Genomic DNA, 24,306 nt, shown 5'->3' with positions numbered 1-24,306 from the left:
TAATCTGAGAAGTTTCTCCAGATTTTCAGCGAAATTGCCGACGAGACGCGAAAAGTCGGCCTTTCGCCGTCCCCCTTAGGGTCGGCGGCGAAGCGCCTCCTCCAGAATTTCTGTATTAAGTTTCGAGATTGTGGTTGAGACGAAGTGGCGACTGAAGCTGTCGTGATGGAGAATTAATAATTAATATGTGGGGGAATAGGCCGATGACGATACAAAGGGGAGACGTGCTGTACGCGTCGCAGGGAGATTTGTGAGAGGAAGCGACGCGCATTTGGCTTTTGTATGTGTCGAGTAGCTAAAACACGCAGCTACGATGTCTAGCGTAAAGAATCCATATTTTTAAAATACCGAATCGAGGGGAATGTGTCGGCGTATCCTGGTCACGGAACCACTTTGTGGTGCCGCTGCCAGGATCGTGTTAACTGATTAACGCAAATATTTGATGAGTTGATGAGTCGAAACGAATAACCAAACGTTTCTGATACGTAATAAGTAGTAAACTGATCTATATCTCCTCGATTTTATTTCTGTGATTATTTTGTGGTAATGTTAGTGACGAATAATGCGTGTGATTCAGCGTGTGATACCTATAAACAGGGGTTTCCACAAACTCACGCATTTTTCATTGGTTATATTTGCGAAAATATGTCTTGCTTGCAGGTACGGTGCACGTTTTATAATAAGAAATTTCAAAATAGACTGCTTAATATTACGAATGCTGTAATAGATCCAAGTATTTGGAAAAGTATTATTGAATTTAAAAATCTAATTATACTTGGGACGGTTATTTTTGTACCCACTAAAATTTTATTGCTTTCTGGAGTTAAAGACTGCAATTATTGTCTAAACAGACCCTAAATGACACAGTAGTAGGTAGATCCCATGGCAGGCGGATATTTTTAAAATTTCAGTATGCCCTCAAACATTTAAAGCTCATTTAAAATGCAAAACCAAAGTTATATGTGTGCGTTAAAAAAGATACACGGTGTTATGATGTTTTGCTATTTTGTGGTTTTTTCGTTTCGTTTCTGTGAACCTCAGTTTTCTCAGTTGCAGTCTATATTTTTACTGACGGTTAATCAGTGCGGGTCATTTTATAATTGTTTCTACTTTGTAAAATAACATGCTTCTATACTGGTGGGTTATTAATTCGCCCTAATTTTTTACTTTGGACATTCAGACTTTCATGAAACTATAATTCGCAGAATCAAATTTTATAATGTGTTTAAGAAACTGGATATGTTTGACATTATTTCAGGGGCGAAGGAAACTTGCATAATTTTTTTTTCTGTCATAAAAGGTTTGTGGGAAAAAGCGCGCCCTAACAGACAACGTCATGCTTCAGCCGGCGAGGGAAGTACTAATCGTTTGACCCTTTTATTAGTGATAAATAATTTGTCGATTTTCCTTATATCATTATGGTGATTAAAAGGGACAGCATGTAGCAAAAAATGTATGTTGGTTGAGAAAATTGACAATACATTTTTTGAATAATTGGGTTAGCACGAGGAGAGTTCTGTTTATGTACGTGACATAGTCACGTTTTCGTAGACATTAAATTTTAAAGGCTGTTACGAAATTGATTCTGTCGCACTTACTCAAGAAACAACGCTGAAATGCCGATTGTTCATGCAAATCCACTTTTGCCTCGTTATTAGTCTGCAAGAAGTCACATTTTCAGAGAGCTTCTTCCACGTATTAGAGCAGTAATAGCAAAATTGACATAGATAATGACATTCTAGGAGGAGTGTATCACAAGCGAGAGAAGTGGCAGCTTAACAGAGTAATTAATAATCTTGTTCCGGCACCAGTCTTAGTCTTTACTAAATTGCCGTCGCAGAAGACTCATTCAATAAAAAACTACCTAGAAAAAAAGATCTATCTTTGAAATAATCACGAACGAAGAAAATTAACATTAAATTTAAAAGCGCATTATAATAATGCAAGAAAAGAAAAGTAGAGGAATATTAGACAAAAACGAGAAAATTTAGACAGGCGAGACAATGATTTTGAATTATTAACAAACATTTGTTTTAGTTTCACTAGCGAACATTGACCGTATCAATAAATATTTAATTCTAATGACTACTTTAACGATGTTACGGAAAATTGTAATTAGTCGCGATGCCCATTGGGAATATATTATTATTATTATTATTATTATTATGAAAACTGGACGAGATGAAACTTTTTGCTAACTTTATATTTTTCGTAGAATAAAATGTGCGTGAAAATGAAGTTACATTTTTAAACTAATGAGTATAAATTTGTCTGCGGCTTTTTGGTGCCGTGACCAGGATGCGTGTAAAATTTCCACCGATGACTTGCGGCGTGAATAATGCAAATACACTAAACGTTGCGTTGGTAGAAAAGTTAGGATAAACAAAAGTTTTGGTCCGCCGACTATTTTCGATAACTAGTAGCTTCGATTCGACGTTTCGCCGCTGTCTGCACGTGAAGGTTTTCCCGTCTCGTCTTCCTTTTATTAAACAATTTGTCTAAAGCGGCGTCGTGCTCCGCTTTCGAAAAACTTTAAGTAAACACGAGAGATTCTGTCAAAACCCGATTGTTATCGTCGGGGTTTTGATGGGAAAAGTTGCGCGACATTAATCATGGATCGGTTAAACATTGACCGTTAAAAAGTGTTTGAAAAGTTGTGTTCGTCGTCTAAAAGCATCTGAGAAGAAGAAGAATCCTCTCCATCGAAGTCGTCGCCGTAAACTCGCCGAAACTCCCGTAAAAGTTGTGTGTCGGTGGGTGAATCGATCGCGCCGCCAGTTCCCCTGAACTAACTTTTGCCATAAAGTATATAAACTTACACTTTTGTAACAACTTTAGTTCTCGGGCAAAGTTTGCCCCGTGTCGGAACAGCGACTAGTTAAAAAGTTTGCTGACGGGGCGCGAGCGAGTCAGTGTTCCTCCCCTCCTTGTCTTTTATAAGGATAGTCGTCGTCTTTGTCGCTTATTTCATTTCCAACTTTCTTTCGCGAAGTTTAATCTCTCAGATATAGTTTAATTAACAGAATACCTTTTGTTTTATTATACTCGATAGACGGTAGAGGGGGCGTCTCCCGGCGCCTCCGCCATTTCTCCTAAAGAAAACGTCTCATCAATTAATTACGGGATGAAAAATCTTCGCCTAAATCGACGATTGATCAGAGCGCACCCTTTCGACGAAATCATTCGTTCCTTGCGAAACAACACACTCAATACTGGTGTCCGGACGGCACGGCGCGGCTTTGCGTCTCTGTCGATTTTCTGGAGGGTCTTTGTTCGCAGGAGGAAAAGCCAAAGATACCGACCGACGAAACCTTTGTCGTTCGTCCGCTACTGTTGCTCCCGTTCAGCCACTGGTCGGCGGACATTCGACGGACAATCAATACGGAGAGGATAACGGACACAAGGATGTGCACCTGAAAAGCGTTCAAACCAAGATTTACATTCAAACGCCGACCGACCGGAGAGTCTGCGATCTACATGTTTGCATGTCGGTCAGGTTTCGATAATCACTACAACGAGAATTATTGTGCGATCGGCGCCCAAGATTTAACTAACTGCGATAATGGAAGTGGTTGATTCAAAGCTATTTTGCGGAACTCTACACAAATACAAACCTTAAATTGATACTCTCTTTCGGTTTCGTTTCGTTAACTTGCGAAAAAAATTATCCATGAACTTACTATCACGTACTCGTGTTTCAACACGATAAAAGTCACCAATGATGAGTTAAAAGTTCGTTTTTTCGAGGAAGCCAATTAATTAACGGCACTTTAGTAAGTGATAGATAAGATAAACAGGTGAGTCAATACTGCGAAATTCTTCTCGGTCGTTCATAGTGTTTACACATAAATTGAGTCTAAAGTTAAACAATTTTTCAAGTATAAGATAATTTTTTTCGCTGTTGAAAAATTTTGATTGTTGTCAGGTTGAAAATTAATAATAATTTAACTTAATTTGTGTAACTTATCCTCGGTTATTACTATTTATCGCGCCTGTTATATTTATTTAATGTTGTTCTCGGGAAAATAAAAAATTCTAACCGTTTTTCAATGGAACATGTTTTATATTCATTTTAACGCGGATGTATGTATATTAAATGAAAATTTATTCGCTTTCAAAATTATGCTTTCATTTAAATTTTTGACGTCTTTTAAATACCGGGGATTTACCTTTAACATATTTTTCCATTATTATGTTGCACGTATTCTTGTTGTAGAGACATTAAAATCAAATTTTTTTAACGACGCGGAGTTTATTTTTATTTGAAAGCTTTCAAGCATTGTCTACTGTTGATTAATAACTTTTGAATGCCACAAGACAAGAACGTGGAAATTATTTTGTCGAAAGCATCGCATCTTTAAGTGTTTTTTTTTTTTATTCTCAAAAGAGTATGCTGTGCTACAAATTTTATGAGAATTGGAATAATTTATTTCCTAATATAGTTACCTAGAAGTGCGTAAACTGAAATAAAATATACAAGTATTCAACAACAAAAGTTGAACACGGGCTAAGGCGGCCACTGGGGAGTTCAATGGCTTCCTCTTAAAGGTTGGGCTAAAAATGTTTATAATTAATATCCTTACGATCGATAAACATGCAAGTTTCTGGTGAATATTGTATTTAAAATTTTCAGTTTCCAAGAAAAACCGCGATGTATTGTAATGGCCGTTTCTTAAAAATTCAATTGCAAAACGGTACATAAAATCTTCTGTTTACTAAAATTGCCAAATTTATTTTATGTTATAATCTCTCAATGACGTGACTGTTCTAACTTAACTTTCTGTGCGTTATTTTTGATAGATTGAATTTGAGGTCGGTTTTAAACGTCATTAATTTTACATAAAACCTAACTTGCATTGTAAAAAGAACAAAGACCCCTCTAAAAATAATCCTTTTAAATTTAGAACGGGAAACCGATTTTTTCCTGTTGCATAATACAACTTGCCTAAATTTAGTTTTAAATGGAGAGCGTGTCAAACAGACCTTTTTAAATTTTAAAAGTGTAAAAGAAATCTGAAAGAATTTTGAATTATTTAGGTAACGATCTATTCAAAGATCAGCGACATTTAGATGCGGAAAAATTCCAAAAATGATTGTAGACAACCTCGAAGAACGTTGGAAGTTACTTTGTTGATAAGTTTGGAGTTTTTTCATTAATTTAAAAAAAAAGAGAACTAAATAGAAGTCGACGAGATGTGAGGTGGAACACCATCATGTTGAAACAAAATGTGAATATCAGACACAACTGAATCTTTCTCATTCTGAAAAATAACTTTTCAAAAATTGCAACTAACTGTATCCACTCAGATTGTCACCGTTATAAAAAAAAAATATATAAACTATTGACACGAACGATAATTTTAGCTATGAATATGAAAAATAAAAAAAGTAGGTGCCTATTTCAAAATGTCTGTTGTTTCATGGTGAGGGTCGAACTTGGCACATTTGGCCCCACGTAAAACATACAACTCATTTGTTTTCCTCACCATGCGAATGAAGGTGATGATTAAAAATATATGTATTCCTTTTTTGTCACCATTTTTCTGTATCTAGATCGTCACATTTTGTGGTTAGCCACCAGAAATTTTCTCGGTATCACAAGGTTAGGCCTGGTTGAAATTTTGGTGTCGACTAACCGCATTCGGTTATTAATATTGATCAGTTCGATGATCTAGGTACAATACGGGTACAGTGGATTTATTAGAAAAATATCACATCCTTGGGTATCTGTTCAAATACTCGAAAGTGTTAAAAGCTGACACATTTGTTTTGTAACCACTTTTTTGCAGCAAGAACACAGTGAGCTTGAAAGGGGATATTAAATTATCGATATATTGATTTTTGTGTTTAATATGTCCTTACAAATCCCCAGACCTATCTAATACCCTTTCCGGCCTTGTGGCCTGGGAAACGGTTACATACTTCTAAAGAAATATTCAGTAATAAATCTCCAATAAGTGTTCTTCGATATTTAGGTAACCTATTAATTAATACGCCGCCATATAAAGACCAGCCACTTTTATTCTTGAATTGTTGAAACAATGCTGTCGATTAATCGAATACTAAGGCCTAACATTTGATATACTTATTAGCCGTGAAATTCTGCTAAAAAGAAGGCATTTAGCTTCGAAAACATCGAAACCGAAGTTTATTCTGCCTTTTCTTATTGTTCTGTATCCATGCAAAAAGTACAAAGCTCGAGCAATAAAAGCTGTGTTCGAATCCGCATTAATCGGGGGCAAGCCATTGGAGACGTCCTTGCGATTTGTTTAATTTTTTCTCACCCCGGCGCACATCCCCTCGCCGTTCGAGGACAAGTGGTCCCATGCAAAGTTCATCGATTAGACGGGGGTGGTGTCGTCGTCGTCGTCGTTGGAGGGGGGCGGCGGTTAGATTCGGAGAGGCGGAGCCCGTGTAGTTCGGCAAGCAAGGTTTCTCCCAGTGATTAACAGCGGAAGTTGAAGGGAGATGTCCAGCGGAGGAGAGGCGACGTCGGCGGCGGCGGTGGCGGCGGCGATGATAATTTATTAAAATATCCAAAGTTGGCCGTTGGCGTTCCGCCGCCGCCTCGCTTCACCATATTCCGAAACACATTTCCTAAACTTTCTCGAAACCAAACATCGTGCAATAATAGTTGAGAACTAACTTTGCCAGTTTCGCTCGCGCAGTCGAGAGTTGGAATTAGTTTTAACTGTAGTAATAGTTGTTGTCCGAGGGAAACTAACCCTCTCTCTACAAGCGATGGACAATTGGAGTGTTTACCGTCCTCCTTTTGACACGGTTTTACGATTGTTTTCTTCGGCGGCTGCTGGAGAAGAGGGTCACACTTAATTATTTCTCTAACTCGAATAAAGTTCATGCCGAAATGGTGACCGTAATTTGTTTGCTTCTTTAGGGGAAATATGGAATGGGTTTCCCATGAGCGAGAGGTCGACCGTTCCAAGCGAGTTTAATACTTTTTCTACAGTCCGTCTTTTTTTAGATCATTACTGTTAATTCGCTGCCCGCTCGAATCCACTCGTACTTAATTGCATACTGCAATAACGGGTTTGGAAACTTCATTCATAAATTCACTGAAACGGGGACAACTTACTAGGTACTATAATTCTTAAAAGATAAGTTTATTGTAGTTGTGCCAGTGGTGTGAAAAATCTTCTATGTTAAGATATGTGACACTTTAAAATTAAAGTCGTAGCAAGGCAAACTTAACTTCGAATAACTATAGGTATATATAATTTTACTTTTCATTTTCCCAAAGAGATGTGATCATTTATTGGGCAGCAAGTTTAAAGAAAAATGAGAACAAAAATTTGTCAATGAAGAAACTCTGTTTTGGACTTTCCGTTCTAGAATGTTATTTTGTAGTTTGAAAATGCCTGTTAAGCGCACATTTTGTTTAAAAAGAAGGTACTTTAAGCTCGAAAAGCAACTAAATTCAAAACGAAAAGAGCAAAGTTTCAGCCGAGGAGTTCTGAAGTTGTGGGAGAAATAGGACTCTGAACTATGAGAAGCACCCGCAATGTAAGCGTCTGAGAAGTTTTGTATTTTTTAAAGCACAGTTCTGTTTTCAGTCGATTTGATAAAAAATGTAACCGAAATATATAAAAATGTAAGAATGTCCTTGTTACATTTATTTTTTACAATTACTGTGGTAAATTTGTTGCAAAAATTCATTGAGTATGTTTTAAATTTTTAGCTCCCCATATTTAATTAGAGAGTTATTTGAGTTGTTCTTGTTTAATTCAACATAAATTTACATTGAACAGATATAAAAGCCCGCTGTGTAATGAGTTCCATTTCCTACAGGTGTATCTCCAGTTCTACACGTACCAAATGAAAAAAGGTTCACACACTAGAACTTAGGATTTTGTTATAATTCGAAAACAACCCGCAATATAAAAATTACAAATTACATTTTGGTAAATTAAAGGGAAGTTTGAGAGAGAAATAATATGTAACATGTATAGAATTTTTGCATGAAGGTAAAATATATCATAAAATTTTGAAACATGAAAGTTTATTTAAAACGTATTTAGAAAAGGAAATAAACTACAATCTATAAAATTATCTCCAAAGATATGAACATAATATAGGAACTTAATCGGTGGGTGAATATTTAGCAACGGTTGGTTGCAAAATATCCACAATATCAGACAGTTTGTCAATCGAATCACTTGGTCTTCTAGCCTTACCTATATCTGAGTTTACATCTTATTGCAAGATAGAATACCACTAGATGTTTTTTTTTTTTTTTTTAGAAGTCATGAACGTAACCATGACTTATAAGACTTAATTGCTTACGGCAGATCGATAGTTACCGTTTAGATCTCACAACAAATTAGAAACTTACCCTTTAATGAACGCTGGAACTATTTACGGTAACATATCTTCCAGATCTGGCAGATTCTCTTTTTCAAGAAGATTCGTATTTCATATGCTACCCTAGTCATAATATAATTTCTGTAAAGTTCAAAAGTAACTCTAAAGCATTGGTCCCAACGTTTGCGTGACTTACTACCGATTGAAAATGTTTGTGTGGCATAATTGGTGATGGATGATGATATAATTGCATGCTTGAGTTGCGGATTATACAAGAAACGATGGAGAACCGATCTGCTATTAAAATTTCTTTTTGTAATCTACTGCATCTGTGAGAATTCTTTTCTGTGTTTAATAACCAAGTAAATTACTACGAATTTCTCTATAATCTGACATTTTCGGGATGTTCAAATAATTCTTTCGTAAAACAGTATATTTTTATAGAGAATGAAAACAAAATCACAGGTTTCCTTCTGACAAGACGGTAACAACATGCTATTTTTTCGTCATAAACGTTGTGTTATTAAAAGAACTGTCAGTCAGAAGGTCATAGTACCGTTAGTTTTCTATTTTTTGTAGTAATATATTGTGCTTTCATAAAATTTATCCGTGTGTCTAAATTAGGAATGATAAACCTTAAATTAGTTTAATGGATGCGATTAAAATGTTATACATAAATATTCTGCTCAGTTTGAATTAATGAAACATCACATTATGCTAATAAGCAAGGTGTATGTCAATTTGTTGATCGTCTGGATACATAGGTTATTCCATTTAAATGTATTTAAATTAAAATATCGGATTGTCGGAGCAGCCTATATAGAGACAGAGCCCATATTCCAACTCTGTGTTTTAAAAATATCTTCTATTTTATACTGTCGTCTAGCTCTAACGCTCAGCCGAATTTACAGTACAGCATTGATATTTAATTTTGTACCATTGAGTTTATTATTGTCACTAATAAAGTGACTACATAGTAATATAAAAGTACACACACAAAAATGTCTGCTACAATGATAGCGTGTTTATCTACTACTCAAAACATTTACAGTACAGGCATGGAAATATAAATGTTCTGGAATATTTAGACGGCTGTAAGAAGATGCAAACTATTTTTGTGAATTCGTGCTATGACCCGAACATATGTCTTAATAATAACAAACAAGGGAAACATTTTTCCTGGACCATGCTTTATTACTTTTTCCAAAAAGGTCAAAAACAATGGACTGTATATTTTCCAATTTATTTTGGTTAATTTGGAAAAATTAGTTCTCTAAAATAAATGTTTAAAATCAGTTTGTAAGTTTTGTTTTTGTTCTCAGGTGGTCTTCATGCATCACGATGGAGCGCATATTCAGTCGCGAAGCGTAACCTAAGGCTTGGTTTCGCGGTCCGGCGTGTGACGGTGGACGGCAGCATCATCAGCGAACGAGGCGAGGCGAGAGCAGGCAGCATCAACCCCATAGAGTTTTAGCATCCGCTGGCGTTAGCACAGCCCCCGTAGACGATCAACAGTTTGTTGGTGTTTGTGCGTGGTGTCCGTTGACGGTGCGCCGTATATGCGGCACTGGTGTCGTTAGTGTGGCGTGTTTATTCAAATGGACAAACGAAAAATGATGGCAAAAAGGCCTAGAGTTGACAACTTGCGCGGTCCCATCTCGAACGGGCCGATGCAACAGCGTCCGTTGGTCGCGTTGTTGGACGGAAGGGACTGTTCCATCGAAATGCCCATTCTTAAGGACGTCGCGACGGTGGCGTTCTGTGACGCGCAGAGCACCAGCGAGATCCACGAGAAAGTGCTGAACGAGGCAGTCGGCGCCCTGATGTGGCACACCATCGTCCTCACCAAGGAGGACCTCGAAAAGTTCAAAACGCTGCGGATCATCGTGCGCATAGGCAGCGGCGTCGATAACATAGACGTCAAAGCGGCGGGAGAGTTGGGGATCGCCGTGTGTAACGTTCCAGGGTACGGCGTCGAGGAGGTGGCCGATACGACGCTGTGTCTCATTTTGAACTTGTACCGAAGGACCTATTGGTTGGCGAACATGGTGAGGGAAGGGAAGAAGTTCACGGGACCGGAACAGGTGAGGGAGGCGGCTCAAGGATGCGCCAGGATACGCGGCGACACGTTAGGCATCGTCGGACTCGGGAGGATCGGATCGGCGGTCGCACTGCGCGCGAAAGCCTTCGGTTTCAACGTCATCTTCTACGATCCGTATCTCCCGGACGGGATCGAGAAGAGTCTGGGACTGACGAGGGTCTACACGCTACAGGTAACGCAAACAATATTATCCCATACGTCACCTTAAATTTTAACAATTCGCCACCTCTTTTATTACATTTTGGTGTTCCTCAAGGATCCGTTATCGGTCCCACTTTACTTTTAATTGATATTAACGACATAATTATTTATCGCTTTTCAATCTTCTAATTTCATTACTGTCGCTGACAATACATTAATACAACTTACTAACTGGTTTACTATAAATAATAAACTGTCTTCTACTTCCCGAGCGCAAGTTACAGAAGTATTGTAATAGGGTTCATACGATGAACGGCTAATTTCATATTTTCCGGACGTTTCATGACTCCGAAAGTTTGACAAAATAGATCCACCCTTTCCGTCTGTCTGGGATCTGTAGTCTAAGCACGAATTTATTAGACAGATAATATCCGAAACAACTCATTCCCACTAACAACTGACGTCATCTCAAAATTTTGCATAGTAAATACTATTTAAATTTTATAAAATAACATACTTTTACAAGACCGCTCAAATGTATTTACGCGCTTGAAATAAATACAGTTGAATTAAACTTTCGATTACTGAAACAACACAGTATCAAAGGACGTTTTCTTTATTATATTGTTTATCAAGACCCAATATGTGTCCTTCGTTTTTAGTGAGAGCTAAACAAATTTTTTGTAATATATCCACTAATTTATCTAATGTTCTTTTATCATCCTTATCTCGGAATTATTGGAAAAATTGCTGGTGCGTAAATACTTTGACCTGTACTCATATGAATCTGCCTTGATTTTTTTATCTTGGACATCAAATTTTTGAAAAAATATCAAAATCCCATAACAAGATTTTACAAGTTAACTAACTTTAAAGTGCAAAAAGTCTCTGAAGTTTTGCGAACGTTTTAACTTTATTGTGGGCATGGTAAATCGTTATCCTAATTTATCTGTTTATTACTCTCCTCCCTCCAAAATTGATGACGTCATTTCATGTTAGAAATAATTTCCACGCATCATCCAGGTGTGGACCGGCACACAATTTATTCACTTATACGCAAATATATCTTTGACGTAGACCATTTATAAACCTAGATCGAGCGTAAATTATTTCTTTACACAATTCTTTAACTGGCTATGTGCAGAAGTGCGTATATTACCTGTAACATCTTTTAAGAAAACCATCAAAATATTACTTCTTAGGCGTCCTTGTTGTTCATAAAAAATATATTTAAATTTGGGGTTCAGTTTATTTTATTGAGTTTTTGTTTATTTGTATTATAACATGTTAGCATCTTGGATGTAATAATGGCAAGTAAATTATTATTATTATTACTACTATTATCTAGATTTTCACTGTATGCACGTGTACTTTTCAGAACAGCAGTAACCGTTGGAAAATTATGACCTGTTTCTGGCCTTCTAAAGATGGATGGCGTGAGATTAATATTTAACATTGTAAATTTAAAACTCGTACAGTAATGGGTGTATCATGCATGTAATAACGATTAATATAATAATTTTAACTAAAGTGTACACCTTAAGAAGAATGGTGCCCGATTTTTGAATAAAATCAAACAATTTGTGTATAAACTACACGTAAGTTCTTTTGACGGTACTAAAGACATCGCTGGTAAAAAATATGCACAAATGTTTCTCTTTTTGTTATACAATTCGTGGTATTAGCCTACGCTAAAACCTTTTCCTGGTTCAAGGCACGCTTTCGAACTAATAGAAACGGTAGGTTCATATTTACGCGTTGATTACGTACAATCTCTCCGATCTTTCTAGTACAGTCAATTTAGTAGTAGCTGCATTGAAGTTTAATTTAGTTTTGAAACATGTTTATTAAGTTTTAGTATAATTTTAACTTCGAAACAGAAAGTTAATTTTTAAAATATTGTTTATTTCCTGAGCATACATGTTAGGGAATCATTTTGATTATTGTCCCATTTCGTATATTCTCAACGTGTCACATTTCGTATAATAAAAAAAATTCAGTCTTCAGTGACCTTCTCTTGACTGTCTACTTGCGATTTTATTAGATAAATCAACTCTGAAAGTGGGGAATTGATTACGTCCAAATTTTAGATGTATTTTTGAAGATTACCGTGTTGGTGGTAAAACACCAAGCAAATGTATCAACCTTTTTCAAAAAACTGATGACGTCATCTCATAATTTATAACGTGACATTCTTACTGCTTAATGGTTTAATAACGTGCTCATATGTTTAACGTTACACCATTGTACTAATTCCATTTATTCCATTGCGTTGATAGTGTGTATTTACAGACCAACTTTGTCCGTGGAACGATAGAATAATAAAACTATAGTAAAATAATAATAATAATAGATGTTTCGTAATTATTAAAATCAATCTTAGTGTGGTACTAAAATCTTAATCAAATTCGTTACATAGATTCTAATAGTAAAATTTCATTAAACAAATTTGAGTTTTTATAATAAACCAAAAATTTACTTATAAAAATGTTGAAATAACGTAATAAAATTTTTGGTGAGAATGAACTGATACATTTTAATAAACCTACATCATAGTTGTAAAGTACATCTAAAATTTCTCAGTAATCAGTCGAGTAGTTTGCCTTCCGATAAAATCGTTTACATATAAACACAAACGGCAGACGGCAATTTCATATCATGTAAGTAATGAAACGTCGAAAAAATATTATGCATTTGTTAAAATAACCTTCCCTCAGTTAGGTTTGGTAAATTAAAATAAATCTTAGTTGAAAAATATATCTGACAGATACACGGTGTTGGTGGTGCTTCCGAAACAAGGGAAGTGGGAAGTCCGGTAAATCTTTTCGCACAATTTTGTTTTATCATTTTACACCACTTTTATTTATGTTTAACTTTATTTGTACGTTTTACAAGGTTTATTGTAATATTTAATGATAAGTGTAATTGGAAAAACTGTCGAAAAGAAAATAAATTTAATCATAGTAGACTTTAACTTCGAATGGCTAAAAAACACATGCGCCAACTTCTTAGTTATAAAAAAGATACAAAAAGTTTCGTCTTTATTATACGACTGCGCTTTTGTTCTCTTCTCAAACCGTCAAATGCTTTGTGATTGAGGTTTAATCGAATAAGTTGCAACAGTAATCGTTTCTTTCGCTTGAAGAGTGTGGGATGATTCAATGAAAGCTCAAGGGGACTGGATAAATGTTAATAATTATATTAAATGAACAAACTAAGTAGTTTGATTGACGTTCGTTGTCTTACTGTCATAGTACTGTGTAAACAAAAACAGTATTAAATGCAACTCAAATTGTTTTCGACTGTACCCCGTATTTTGTCATTTAAAAGCAAAATCTTGCTGATGCCCTACATATAATAGAAAAAAATACAACGAACAAAATAGGCGGGAAAAGTAAAAGGAAAAGATTTGGAAATTTAATACGTACAAATTTAAATTACTTTCTCTGTATTGTAAATTAATACATATTGGCAGTCTTACAAGTATTTCATTGTTCTTCCCCCTTCACTAGTGTAAAAATAAATGCTTATTAATAACGTTATTGAAATTACAGTGTAAGCAATTCTTGCTTATGTTGTAAGTATTCGTATTAATTTTGCTTGTTTGTTTTGCAGTAGTGTACTCAAACTGTGTTATTAAAATAGCGGCTAATAAAATGAAGGAGCGACTTCTGAACTTTAAAGGACGCAAGATAAGCGGATGTGTAATCAACACTTGAAGACACTACAACAGTGTACATTATACCTGATCGGTGAACCATGTGGCTTAAACTAACATATTTCGTCAAAATGATTAATAATAATAATAAATTGTATTGTACGCCAGAAGCGGATGAGGTGGAATTTTAAATTTTATTCTTAATATGTGTTTTAGTTTTGGGTTGTAGGAGTTGTCAAGGTTGCAATAATTTTCCAATTCAACAACATTTAGAAAAGATTTTATCTTAAGACTAAAATCAAGGATGCCACAGATAATTTAGACATAGCCATAAATTATTTAACACTCAAGAGGTCCTTACTTGTTTAGATTTGCCAAATCTACAAGAGTACAGACTATTATACGAATCTATTACAAATACGCGCTTAAATATTTACTTAATAATAATTATACTTAGAGAACGAAAACGCGATGGAACGTCTCAGTAAGAGCTTAAGTGATGAATTGTATTGGCTCAATATGTACTTCTTATACTATTTCTACTCTTATCTCTAACCAGTTCCGAATTATTTTTTATTGAATTTATTAAAAGTGTATAATGTAATGTTTTTTTTTTTAATTTCTCGAACGTAAGCTAAGGAAGTATTGTAATAAGGTCCATCGAATGACTACTTTCATGTATAATAAAAAAGTGATATACATATCTGCTCCACGAGAAAAGATGATTTAACAAGTGTGAATTTTCATGCTCAAAGTTTAATAAAAGAAATGAAAAATGTTTCCACAGTCTACCCTAATCATATATTTTCTGCAGTTTCACCAAGAATGTTTTCCTTCAGTGGGTAAAAATGAGCATCTGCACTAATTTCGTTAAAATTGAACTTTTTTTTTTATTTCCTTGGAAACATGGGGTGCTAAATACAGGATTCAGATTCAGGATCCAAAGTTCCCTCGAAAAAGTATATTCGGTTGTCAGGGGATTACACCTTGTAAGCTAAATAATAGTTCTATTAGACTGCCAAAAAGTTTTGCTAATAATTCGTGGTGAATCCATAATTTCCTCAATCATATTATTGGTTGAGACACCGTGTATGTGTAAGCAATTTTTGCTTATTACTTACTTCTTTTATAACTGTCAATTACAAAAAATGAGTAAAGTAAACGTAGGCAATACATTGTTTGTGGGTAGAGTAACTAAATGTAAATAAATAACAGTAATCACCCAAGGAAAACAGCGTTTAAGTGCAAGATAGGGGCGAACAAAATGTCTTTTTTTTACTTTATTATTATTATTATTATTTTTAATAAGATTGTGTTATGAATGTTTTAGTATTTTCGTAAACAAAAAGTGTACACAACTTAAACCTTTACTAATTTTAATAATGTCACCCCTTCTAAACTGTTCATAGTGGCAACGAAGACAAAATGATTGTTATTACGCCTAGTTGACACATTGTCGACAGTCTTTGTATCGTCGTCATGTTGAACAAATAAATACACCCGGTGACACAATAACAATATGAATAATTGTGGCCTCCAGATCAGTAAATATATAAAACACTGTCATTATTCCACTTGTTAAAACCGTCGATTTTGGCCCAGCAATGTAGATGCCGTTCATGCCCAAGCCTTCCCATAAACGATAATACAACAATAGAAAAATGTCACTGATTGTTTTTCTTTTATTCTATAGGATCTGCTGTTCCAATCCGACTGCGTATCTCTCCATTGCACCCTCAACGAACACAACCACCATCTGATCAACGAGTTCACCATAAAGCAGATGCGGCCGGGCGCATTTCTAGTGAATACGGCCCGGGGCGGTTTAGTCGACGATGACGCATTAGCACAGGCGTTGAAACAGGGCCGGATCAGGGCGGCGGCGTTGGACGTTCACGAAAACGAGCCGTATAATGTGTTCGCGGGACCCCTAAAAGAAGCCCCTAATCTGTTGTGTACGCCGCACGCGGCGTTCTACAGTGACGCCTCGGCAACCGAACTTAGGGAGATGGCGGCGTCCGAAATCCGACGCGCCATCATGGGCAGGATCCCAGAATGTCTGAGGAATTGCGTCAATAAAGAATACTTTATGGGCCCGGGCTCATATCCCGAAGGTACAGGTAATATTGTTACTTAACTAACGTAGGAGAAACAAAAAAGTTGTATTTACTTTTGAGATAATTATATTTTGTTTTGGTTTGAGTAGTTTTTTGTTTCTTTCCGAGTCGAGTGAGTAACTTTCCAGCGAAACCACTGCTAAGGGTGTGTTTTGGTTTGGCTTGTAGAGTGCTCGGGGTGCGTTAACGTGCAAAAATGTGTCTTGTGAGGGAGGTTAAGGTATAAATTAGCAAAATGTATAGTTTAAAGGTTCATTAAAAAAAAATTACACGAGTTATTGTGTGCTATAATTTATTAATACGCAAACAATAATAAGTCTTTTTAAAAAGTAGCGTTTTGTTTTTCCCTTTTACATTTTTTTACTATAATGTAATTGTAAGTGTCTTTGATAAAACTCTGTGGCCTTATTTATATGCTGAGAACGGATATTGGGAAGTTCTATAAACACGATTGTTTTTAGCTTGAAGGTAGAAGTTTAATTCAGTACATTGCAAATATGATGCAATGCTAATCTGATTTTTTTTATTATAACATAAGTATATCATTTTTTTACCAATGTTCACAGATCATTACATCAAAGTTACGATTACAATGTTATAACACACTTATATGTGGTGTATTCTTTTTAATTGTAAATAATATAAATTATCGTGGCTTTATTTCTCATTTAATTGGTTGAATTACTTTTCAACTTAGTTTTTTTGTTGTATCTTAAAGTTTTATTGTTTTTGTGACATGTTCTTATTTAATTGATGAATCGTCATATCGGGATATGTTATTAGCTTTGACAGCTCTAGTCAAGGAGGGATACATTGCATCATATATTTATAATAATGTTAAAACGCTTTAGTGTTTATTTAATTTTCAGTCGATTAAAAAATAATAAAATTTGTAACAACAAAAATCTAAGGGCGTTTAAATTTGGGCTGCGAACTCACCATGAAGTGGGGTCTTTACTGACGATCGAGTTTTCATCATAAATATTTTTCAGGGTAGTAAAGAAATATTGTAGTAGTCCAATATTTTGATTGAAAAATTAACAGTAGTATTGTGTTTGTACATTTGTTTACATGACAATACCAAATGATAACCAGACATCTCTTAATTTAGATAATTTATATTATTTACAGTTAAAACTAACAATACAAATATTTGTATCATTGTAATCGTAATTTGATGATAAGTAAAAACCGCTACACACAATTACGTTGCTATTTAAAAGATTTGCGTCGCGACGCCGGCGCTAAATATTCGTCATATTTGCAATATACTAAATTATAGTCCCTCGGCGAGCTAAAAACAAAAATGTTTACAGAATTTCATTATTTCAATCAGTTCGCAAGAACAGAGTTTTGTTTAAAAAAAAAAAATCGTCGCTCTTTCTACAGTGGTATTTAAATAACAAATATATCAAGATATAAAGGTGAATGGTATACCTACTTCTTACTTAGAAAACAGTCAGTCGATTTCGGAGTTCAGATAAAACACGTCAGATGACGTCACAGTAGCGAAGGCCTGTCACTTTGACGTTTGTTAAATTACGATTTTTATCGTCGTAATTTTTTATGCATTGCATATTTGAATGAAATACTAAAAAGAATACAATTAATGCTGCGTGCATTTTATATGTTCAAGGAGAGTAGTTTAAAAAAATGTTCTGTAGACTGGGAAAGTTAATTAATGAAGAAACGTGAAATATCAAAGGGTTGCTGTTCAAAGTTTATTGTACACGACTTTTACACTTCTTCGAGACTTCGTTTTGGAAAACTGTCATGACATTTGACACTTTTTAAATATTTTTTCTGCACTATCGGATCTACAATAAAATGTCATACAATTCGTGTGTTTGAATGCGATTAATCCGACCGTATGATTTTTATTTAATGTGTAGTGTAAAAAGTTGGAGCTATATGTGCTTTTAATTTATTACATGATTTTCTTAGTAACTTTACGAACACAATAATAAAAGGCATCCCGCAAACACCAAGCATGACATAAAATTCCAAACATTTTTTTCTGTTGTTTGCAGAAGCTATTTGGACAGCGAGAATGAACATCTGTTGCAATATTTGAGTTTTTTAAATTTATGATTATAAGATCTGTTATGCGTTTCAAACAACTAACGACATAATCGAGTTAGTTGAAATGTTTCCAAATTTTAAAGTTTTGATAAAACATATTACATTTTTACCAGATGCATTTTAATTTTGTTAAACTATTACAAAGAACTGACTTGTTTAAAAAGAAACAATAGTCGTATTATGGTTTCTAAGGATACATGAAGATCTTAGTATTTTTCTAGCAACTTGGCTACAATGCCCGCTAAAAAATGGTCTGTGAAAAATTTCAGACGTCCAAACAGCTTTATGTGGTTGATAGAGACATTTATTTTGTTGTACCAGAAGTTTGTATTTAAAATTGCTAGAAATCAGCGGCATGTGAAAATAATGAGGTGTGACGTTGACATCGTTGTCTTCAGTCCAAGTCAATAATATTTTTATTAAATGAAATTTATCCTTCTTTTTGTTAAATATTTACCCATCATATAACATGTTGTGTCAATAGATAAATCTTATCCAGTGTATTCCCAGAGTTTACCAAATTTGATAAACGTGTGCCATAAATATTAAAAAAACTATTTACTTTCATCAAATAATTTTTTACAGAAGTTACTTTTTGTCTGAAATATTGCTGAAAATTTGTGATACTATTAAAAGGTTTTTTTTTTTTTTTAATTTGTGTCATCTGTATTTTGTTATATTGTGCAGTAATATTTGTGACAAAGCCAGAATATTTGCTCAAAATTGCGAAAACAGTCTGTTTAAAGTATCCAGGCCCAGTTTTTAACAGTCATACTTATAACCGTTTAAAATAGATTGTGCCATTAATACTAAATTTAAATATGGATTAAAAAAAATACCTCTCGTTAATTTTTTTATTGTTTCATTTTTAAATTTGTACCATTTTACATCGCAGCTACGTTGCAAATTAAGAAGTTGTATTTAGTCTGTTGTATATTTTGTGATTAAAACGATATTTTAGCACAATAATATAATTAGCAGTTTGCTGCGTTTTCAGTGCTGCGCCATTTTTTGGTGTTTTTAACACATAAATATGCAAAATAGTAACAACGATTACGCTATTTATTTCTGTTCAATTAACAGTTTTATTTAAAAAAACGGCACTGTATGGTACAAATAAAACATATCTGTAACATGGGTGTTCCGTTTGTTAAATTTAGATCCAATAATTAGGTGGTTGGATTTAATTATACCTTTATAATTGAAACTCTTAAACAACAGCAAGACTACTGTATTATTTAAAAGAAATCAATTACTTACCTCCTTTTATAAATTAAATTTTGATTAGGTAAATAGTTCTCGCATTTTAAATGTACAATAGCTAACCTGAGCTTTGTCGGTTGCACGCTCGCCCACACTCAGCCGTGTTTACACCACTAAAATACATCAGGAATTTTTTCCAACACCACAAAAATTTAATCACCTGTAAACTCGTGTTTGGCTTTGTGCTCCCTAGTAAATGTAACGTTTCATGTCAAACTCATTTACTTCAATAAATTTTGTTTCCCATAATTGTACCAATACACATATTGTTTGTTTATTATTTTTTTAAGTATCTGGACTTCAATCGTAAAAATTGTCATTTAAGTATTTGTATTTATTTATTCAGTATAATTGGAACGAATTTATTCGACAAATCTAATTTTATTAAATGTACAAACAAGACTCTAAACTTGTAAATTTTTTATTTTGGCCTTTGACTACATTTTTTGCTAGTTCATAAAGAATCGCTAGAAAGTGTTGAACCGGTGCTTATTTCAGACATTCTAAATATAACGTTAACTTGTGTTATGTTTATTTATTCTTATTATTATCATTGTAAATCAGAAAAATTAATAGTAACATTAAAGTGCAATCTTTTCAATAGAGCGAAAAAATTATCTGAATAGTTTCCGTTCATGTAACCGTAAACTGAGAGCAGTTACTTTTAGCACATTTTATAAAAGCACAAAGTTAAATAATTGTCAAAATATGTATTCTTAGCACATTATTTTTATAAACAAATAAAATTTTATAGCTTGTTAGTTTTACGTGGGCTAATATTGCGTGAAGAACCTCTCCGGTGATGATCCTTGGTAATCTATGCGTAAATTTCAGCCATTGCACTCACTCGGTCAGTGTTGAGGTGATAAATAATTTCGTAATGTTCAAAGTGAACTGCATAGCTGCATAGTCACAAATGAATTAATACTCGATCGTTGTGCACGACCCTTAATTGAATTATATTCATTACAAAGTAGATTAAATACGGCTGTGTTTGAATACGGCCAGGTCCCAAGTTTTGACCGAGGATCTGTAATTTATGGATTAATTTTTGAATGGTAAAATTTTATTGGTATGCAAAAATAGTGTGCGTATTTTATTCGGTTGACGTAATACACCCCGGCATGCATCTTAGTATACCCTTTTCGAGAGTTAGAGCTTGTGACTAACATTAAATGTGTGAACAGTGTCCCCGGCTGGGGTAAATGGAGGCTACTATCAAGGTGGTGCACTTCCCGTCCAACAGGCGCACTCGACGACACCTCACGAAGCCCCTCACACGGTAACTCCGAGCGCTGCGCCCCCCACACCTCAGCCGGCCCCTCCGGTGGGTCCAGTAGTTCCACCCCATGCTCTCGTGAGTACTACCACTATCAACATAAAGTAACCAAGGTGTCTGCTTTCTCTTATTTTTTCTTTTCGCCGTTTTTCTTACGGTGTGCATGGGTTTTTGTCCTCTTATACTTAAGGTCGCTTTGTCTGATCGTTTGTTTGGTTTCAGCCGATCAGCACACCAGATCCAGCGAACCACCATGCATCAAAACCAGAACCGTCAGAGGTCCACTAACAAACATCTCCTTTGATGAATGATGATGTGTTTCAGTTTGGGCTGCAAGCTGCTATGAATGTGTGAAGTGCACGTCAGTCACATTATATATGTTCATTTTTGTTCATCCCTTAAGGTATACATATCGTGAATTGAAATTATTACATCACAGCTAATTTTGTCGGAGGTTCATTTTGCACAAGAATGATTTTCTTTTGTCTGTATATAAACAAACTGATGTTTAGTATTCGTTGATTAGAGAGGAAAATGAGTTTTATGTGGACGATTTTTATTTTATTTGTAGAAATTTTGACGTCGAAATGAACCGCCGCGTTTGTATAAAGAATATACTTAACGATTCTTTCTGTCATGTTTTTGTAAAAATGGTATATTCATGCTTTTTTTACTCCCGATGGATTTTTGATGTGACACTTGGTTTCGTGACGGATTAGTTCTTGTAAATCTTGTTATTTTGTCCGGAAAGCGGGACCAGTTGCCATGTCAAGAACGACCATTTGTTAGTAGTGTTAGTTTTAGTTGTCCAAATTTCATGCTATTGAATAGATAGTTTATCTTGTAAAATCTTTTTAGTTTTAATTAGAATTCTTTTCTAAATACATAAGTGCATTATTTCGTTGAACGTCGGAGGAGAAGTACACCGCGGTATTTTTTATATAAACATTTCTGGTCTTGAAGAGGAGCGTTTTATATTGATATTCTGCACATTATTTTGTAAATCTGTTTATTTAGAAAATGCTGCCATGTGTGTATGAGTGAATAGCCCAAAACATTTATGTTTTAAATTCTTTAGGAGAATAAACTACTAATATTGATATATAAATATATATATAAAAGTATATATATGACGAGACTTTTGTTTAAAAGGCAAAACCAGTGAAGTTGGTTTCAAAGTGAACTTAAAACAATTCAAGGTGAAGTGCGGTATTGTTTTAATTTCGTATTGTAGAATACATTAGTGATATTTGTGACTTATTTCAGTGATAAACATTTCTTTCAAGCCGCTTGAACGTGATGCATATTTTTGTCATTCTCTTAATCACCATTAACAAAAAATACGACGACAGGAGACGACATTCCATGGATTCTTTATGTACGCAAACATTTTTTCAAACAACAAACACAATAAAACAGTTATGGTGTGCTATTTACTAAGTATATTTTTATAATCACAATTTTTAAAAACATTTTATAAATGTAGAAAATGGTTCACCTACTGATTGGCTGGGAAACACAGTCGACAATAATATGCAACACGCCACAATAGAAACAGCATGTGAAATAAAACTGTAGGGCTATTGGACTTCCACAAAATTTTGAAATAAATATCTTCAAAAAATAAACATGTTCTTTTCTAATTTTTGCTTTATTTAACCCGTCCCACTTTTACAGCGTCTGTCGAATCTGGTGGTAGAGGGCGCCACGTGTGCCTATAGGGTTACCACCAAACTGTAGTTGCAGCTGGATGAGACTCTTTCCCTTAGTTTCCACGACGAAGAAGTAACAGAAAAGACTTCCGAGGAACGTCAGACATGAGAGAACCGCAAAATATGTGTAGGAGTGAAATCGCTCGAAGGTTGTCGCGAAGGTATAGATATTAACGAAGGATAGCAGCCAATACTCTGCTTGTATTACCAGATAGGTATTTTTGTACATTTGGAAAGGCATGTATTCAAAGATGAGTATTTTAGAAAAATGGTTTAGACCCATGTCGTAAGAGAAAAGGAAAAAAAAGGCAATCACCAACAGATTCCACTCAGTATTAATCATAAGGTCAATGTCGTACTGATTTAATAGCAGATACAAACTGAAAAGACCAAGACTTGCACTTGTAAAAAGACAACTAGATATGAGAAAACCTCTCACTTTCCACGAGAATCTAGTGTGCAGATAACCCCACAACATTTTAGTAAAAACAAAGTATATAGCAAATATACAGGAATCTGCAAAAGGACTGAAGACGACCTTACCGTCGGTCAACGCTTCAAGAGTGTAAAACATGAAGATCAAGTAGCCTGCACAGATTTGAAAAAAAACCACGCACATTACAACGAGAAGAGGTCTATAGACGACTCTGGAGAAAAGCATGTATTGATAAGCATCTGAGTCCTGTCTGGACGCGTCCCAGTCTTTCTTAATGTTGGCCATATCCATGTAAAAATTACCTTCTCCCCGGTACCATGCTAGAGATTTAGCCGCCAGTTCGTGGCCTCCCGCGTACAAAAAAACGGGACTCTCTGGAACTACTTGAATCAACGCATAGTGGAGAATCGGGAAACTTGCACAAATTACCGTCAACCAGAAGGTGGTAGTTGCTGCAGCGATAACACGACTGATGAATACACCTACAACACAACTGTAACAAAGCCACCTTTACCGCACGCAAAACTAACCCATAATCATCATGGAGTTGTAGAGCACGGTAATGTAGCGCCGAAGACCGAAGTCAATGGTCTGTATAAGCAGATTTTCGCCTGCATTGGAGTACGACATCCCCAGAAACCCCAAAAAGAAGCGTCCTGCCATTTGGACGTTCACTTGAGGAACGAGGGTGATCCACCAGTTGAAGATGTAGAAAGGTCCGACCGCTTGGAGGACTTTTTTGGGGCCCATCTGACGCATGAGTAGTGAGCTCGACGTGACTCCGAGGCTACAGCCGAGCAACATGATGCTTATAAGCCAACTAACTTCGCTCGATGTGGACTGGTCGGTTTTCACTTGGTACCCGTGTTGGGAAACGGAATTCGTCCATCCAAGAGCGGTGCCGAAGGAGAGCGATGCGAGACATGCTAGAGGCTTTTTTTTAAATAAGTTAGAAGCGGTTTCTTTCGTACCTAAAAAGCCTGCGTAGATTTGTCTGGGGAGGTGGCCATAAACAGGACGTTGGAGTCTTTCTCGAAGGAGTTGTTCGGTCATTGAGTAGGGGGACTCTTCTGGGGGGTTTGGCGCCGTTGTTTGAGGCGGCGGGGGGATTGACGCCCTTTTTTGAGGCGACAAGTTTTGTCTGACGTTCGCATAATTCGTTGTCATGTTTGAATTTTGCCGCATTTTGTTAGGTTGG

General features: G+C 35.3%; 2 protein-coding genes across 5 annotated transcripts in view; one reads left to right on the top strand and one right to left on the bottom strand.

The window, feature by feature from the left end:
- The window catches only part of LOC135125917 (C-terminal-binding protein), a 36,359-nt gene extending 13,756 nt beyond the window's left edge, over nucleotides 1–22,603 (top strand). The window contains exons 2-5 of one of the 3 annotated variants that reach the window (XM_064051690.1): nucleotides 9,642–10,592; nucleotides 15,913–16,339; nucleotides 20,869–21,073; nucleotides 21,183–22,603. In XM_064051690.1, the coding sequence (XP_063907760.1) occupies nucleotides 9,918–10,592; nucleotides 15,913–16,339; nucleotides 20,869–21,068 (1,302 nt within the window). In that variant the 5' untranslated portion in view covers nucleotides 9,642–9,917 and the 3' untranslated portion in view covers nucleotides 21,069–21,073; nucleotides 21,183–22,603. The remainder of the gene's footprint in view (nucleotides 1–9,641; nucleotides 10,593–15,912; nucleotides 16,340–20,868; nucleotides 21,074–21,182) is intronic. The other 2 variants (XM_064051688.1, XM_064051689.1) reach the window with 2 other exon arrangements.
- Nucleotides 22,597–24,293, bottom strand: LOC135125915 (facilitated trehalose transporter Tret1-like). 2 transcript variants are annotated; one of them, XM_064051687.1, is made up of 4 exons: nucleotides 24,080–24,293; nucleotides 23,639–24,034; nucleotides 23,538–23,590; nucleotides 23,445–23,491 (listed from the first exon to the last, which is right to left on the bottom strand). In XM_064051687.1, exons 1-4 carry the CDS (start codon nucleotides 24,291–24,293, stop codon nucleotides 23,489–23,491), a joined length of 666 nt encoding a protein of 221 aa, XP_063907757.1. In that variant the 3' UTR covers nucleotides 23,445–23,488. The 2 variants fall into 2 exon arrangements, with proteins under 2 accessions (XP_063907756.1, XP_063907757.1); XM_064051686.1 differs by having other exon boundaries at nucleotides 22,597–23,590.
- Between the last annotated feature and the right edge of the window lie 13 nt (nucleotides 24,294–24,306).

Source organism: Zophobas morio, unplaced genomic scaffold (assembly GCF_036711695.1).
Source record: "Zophobas morio isolate AGI-343-1 ecotype UQ-CSIRO unplaced genomic scaffold, CSIRO_AGI_Zmor_V1 ptg000009l, whole genome shotgun sequence".
Taxonomy (NCBI): domain Eukaryota; kingdom Metazoa; phylum Arthropoda; class Insecta; order Coleoptera; family Tenebrionidae; genus Zophobas; species Zophobas morio.
Note: the sequence above shows the minus strand (reverse complement) of the source record. Positions and strands in the feature narration are given on the sequence as shown.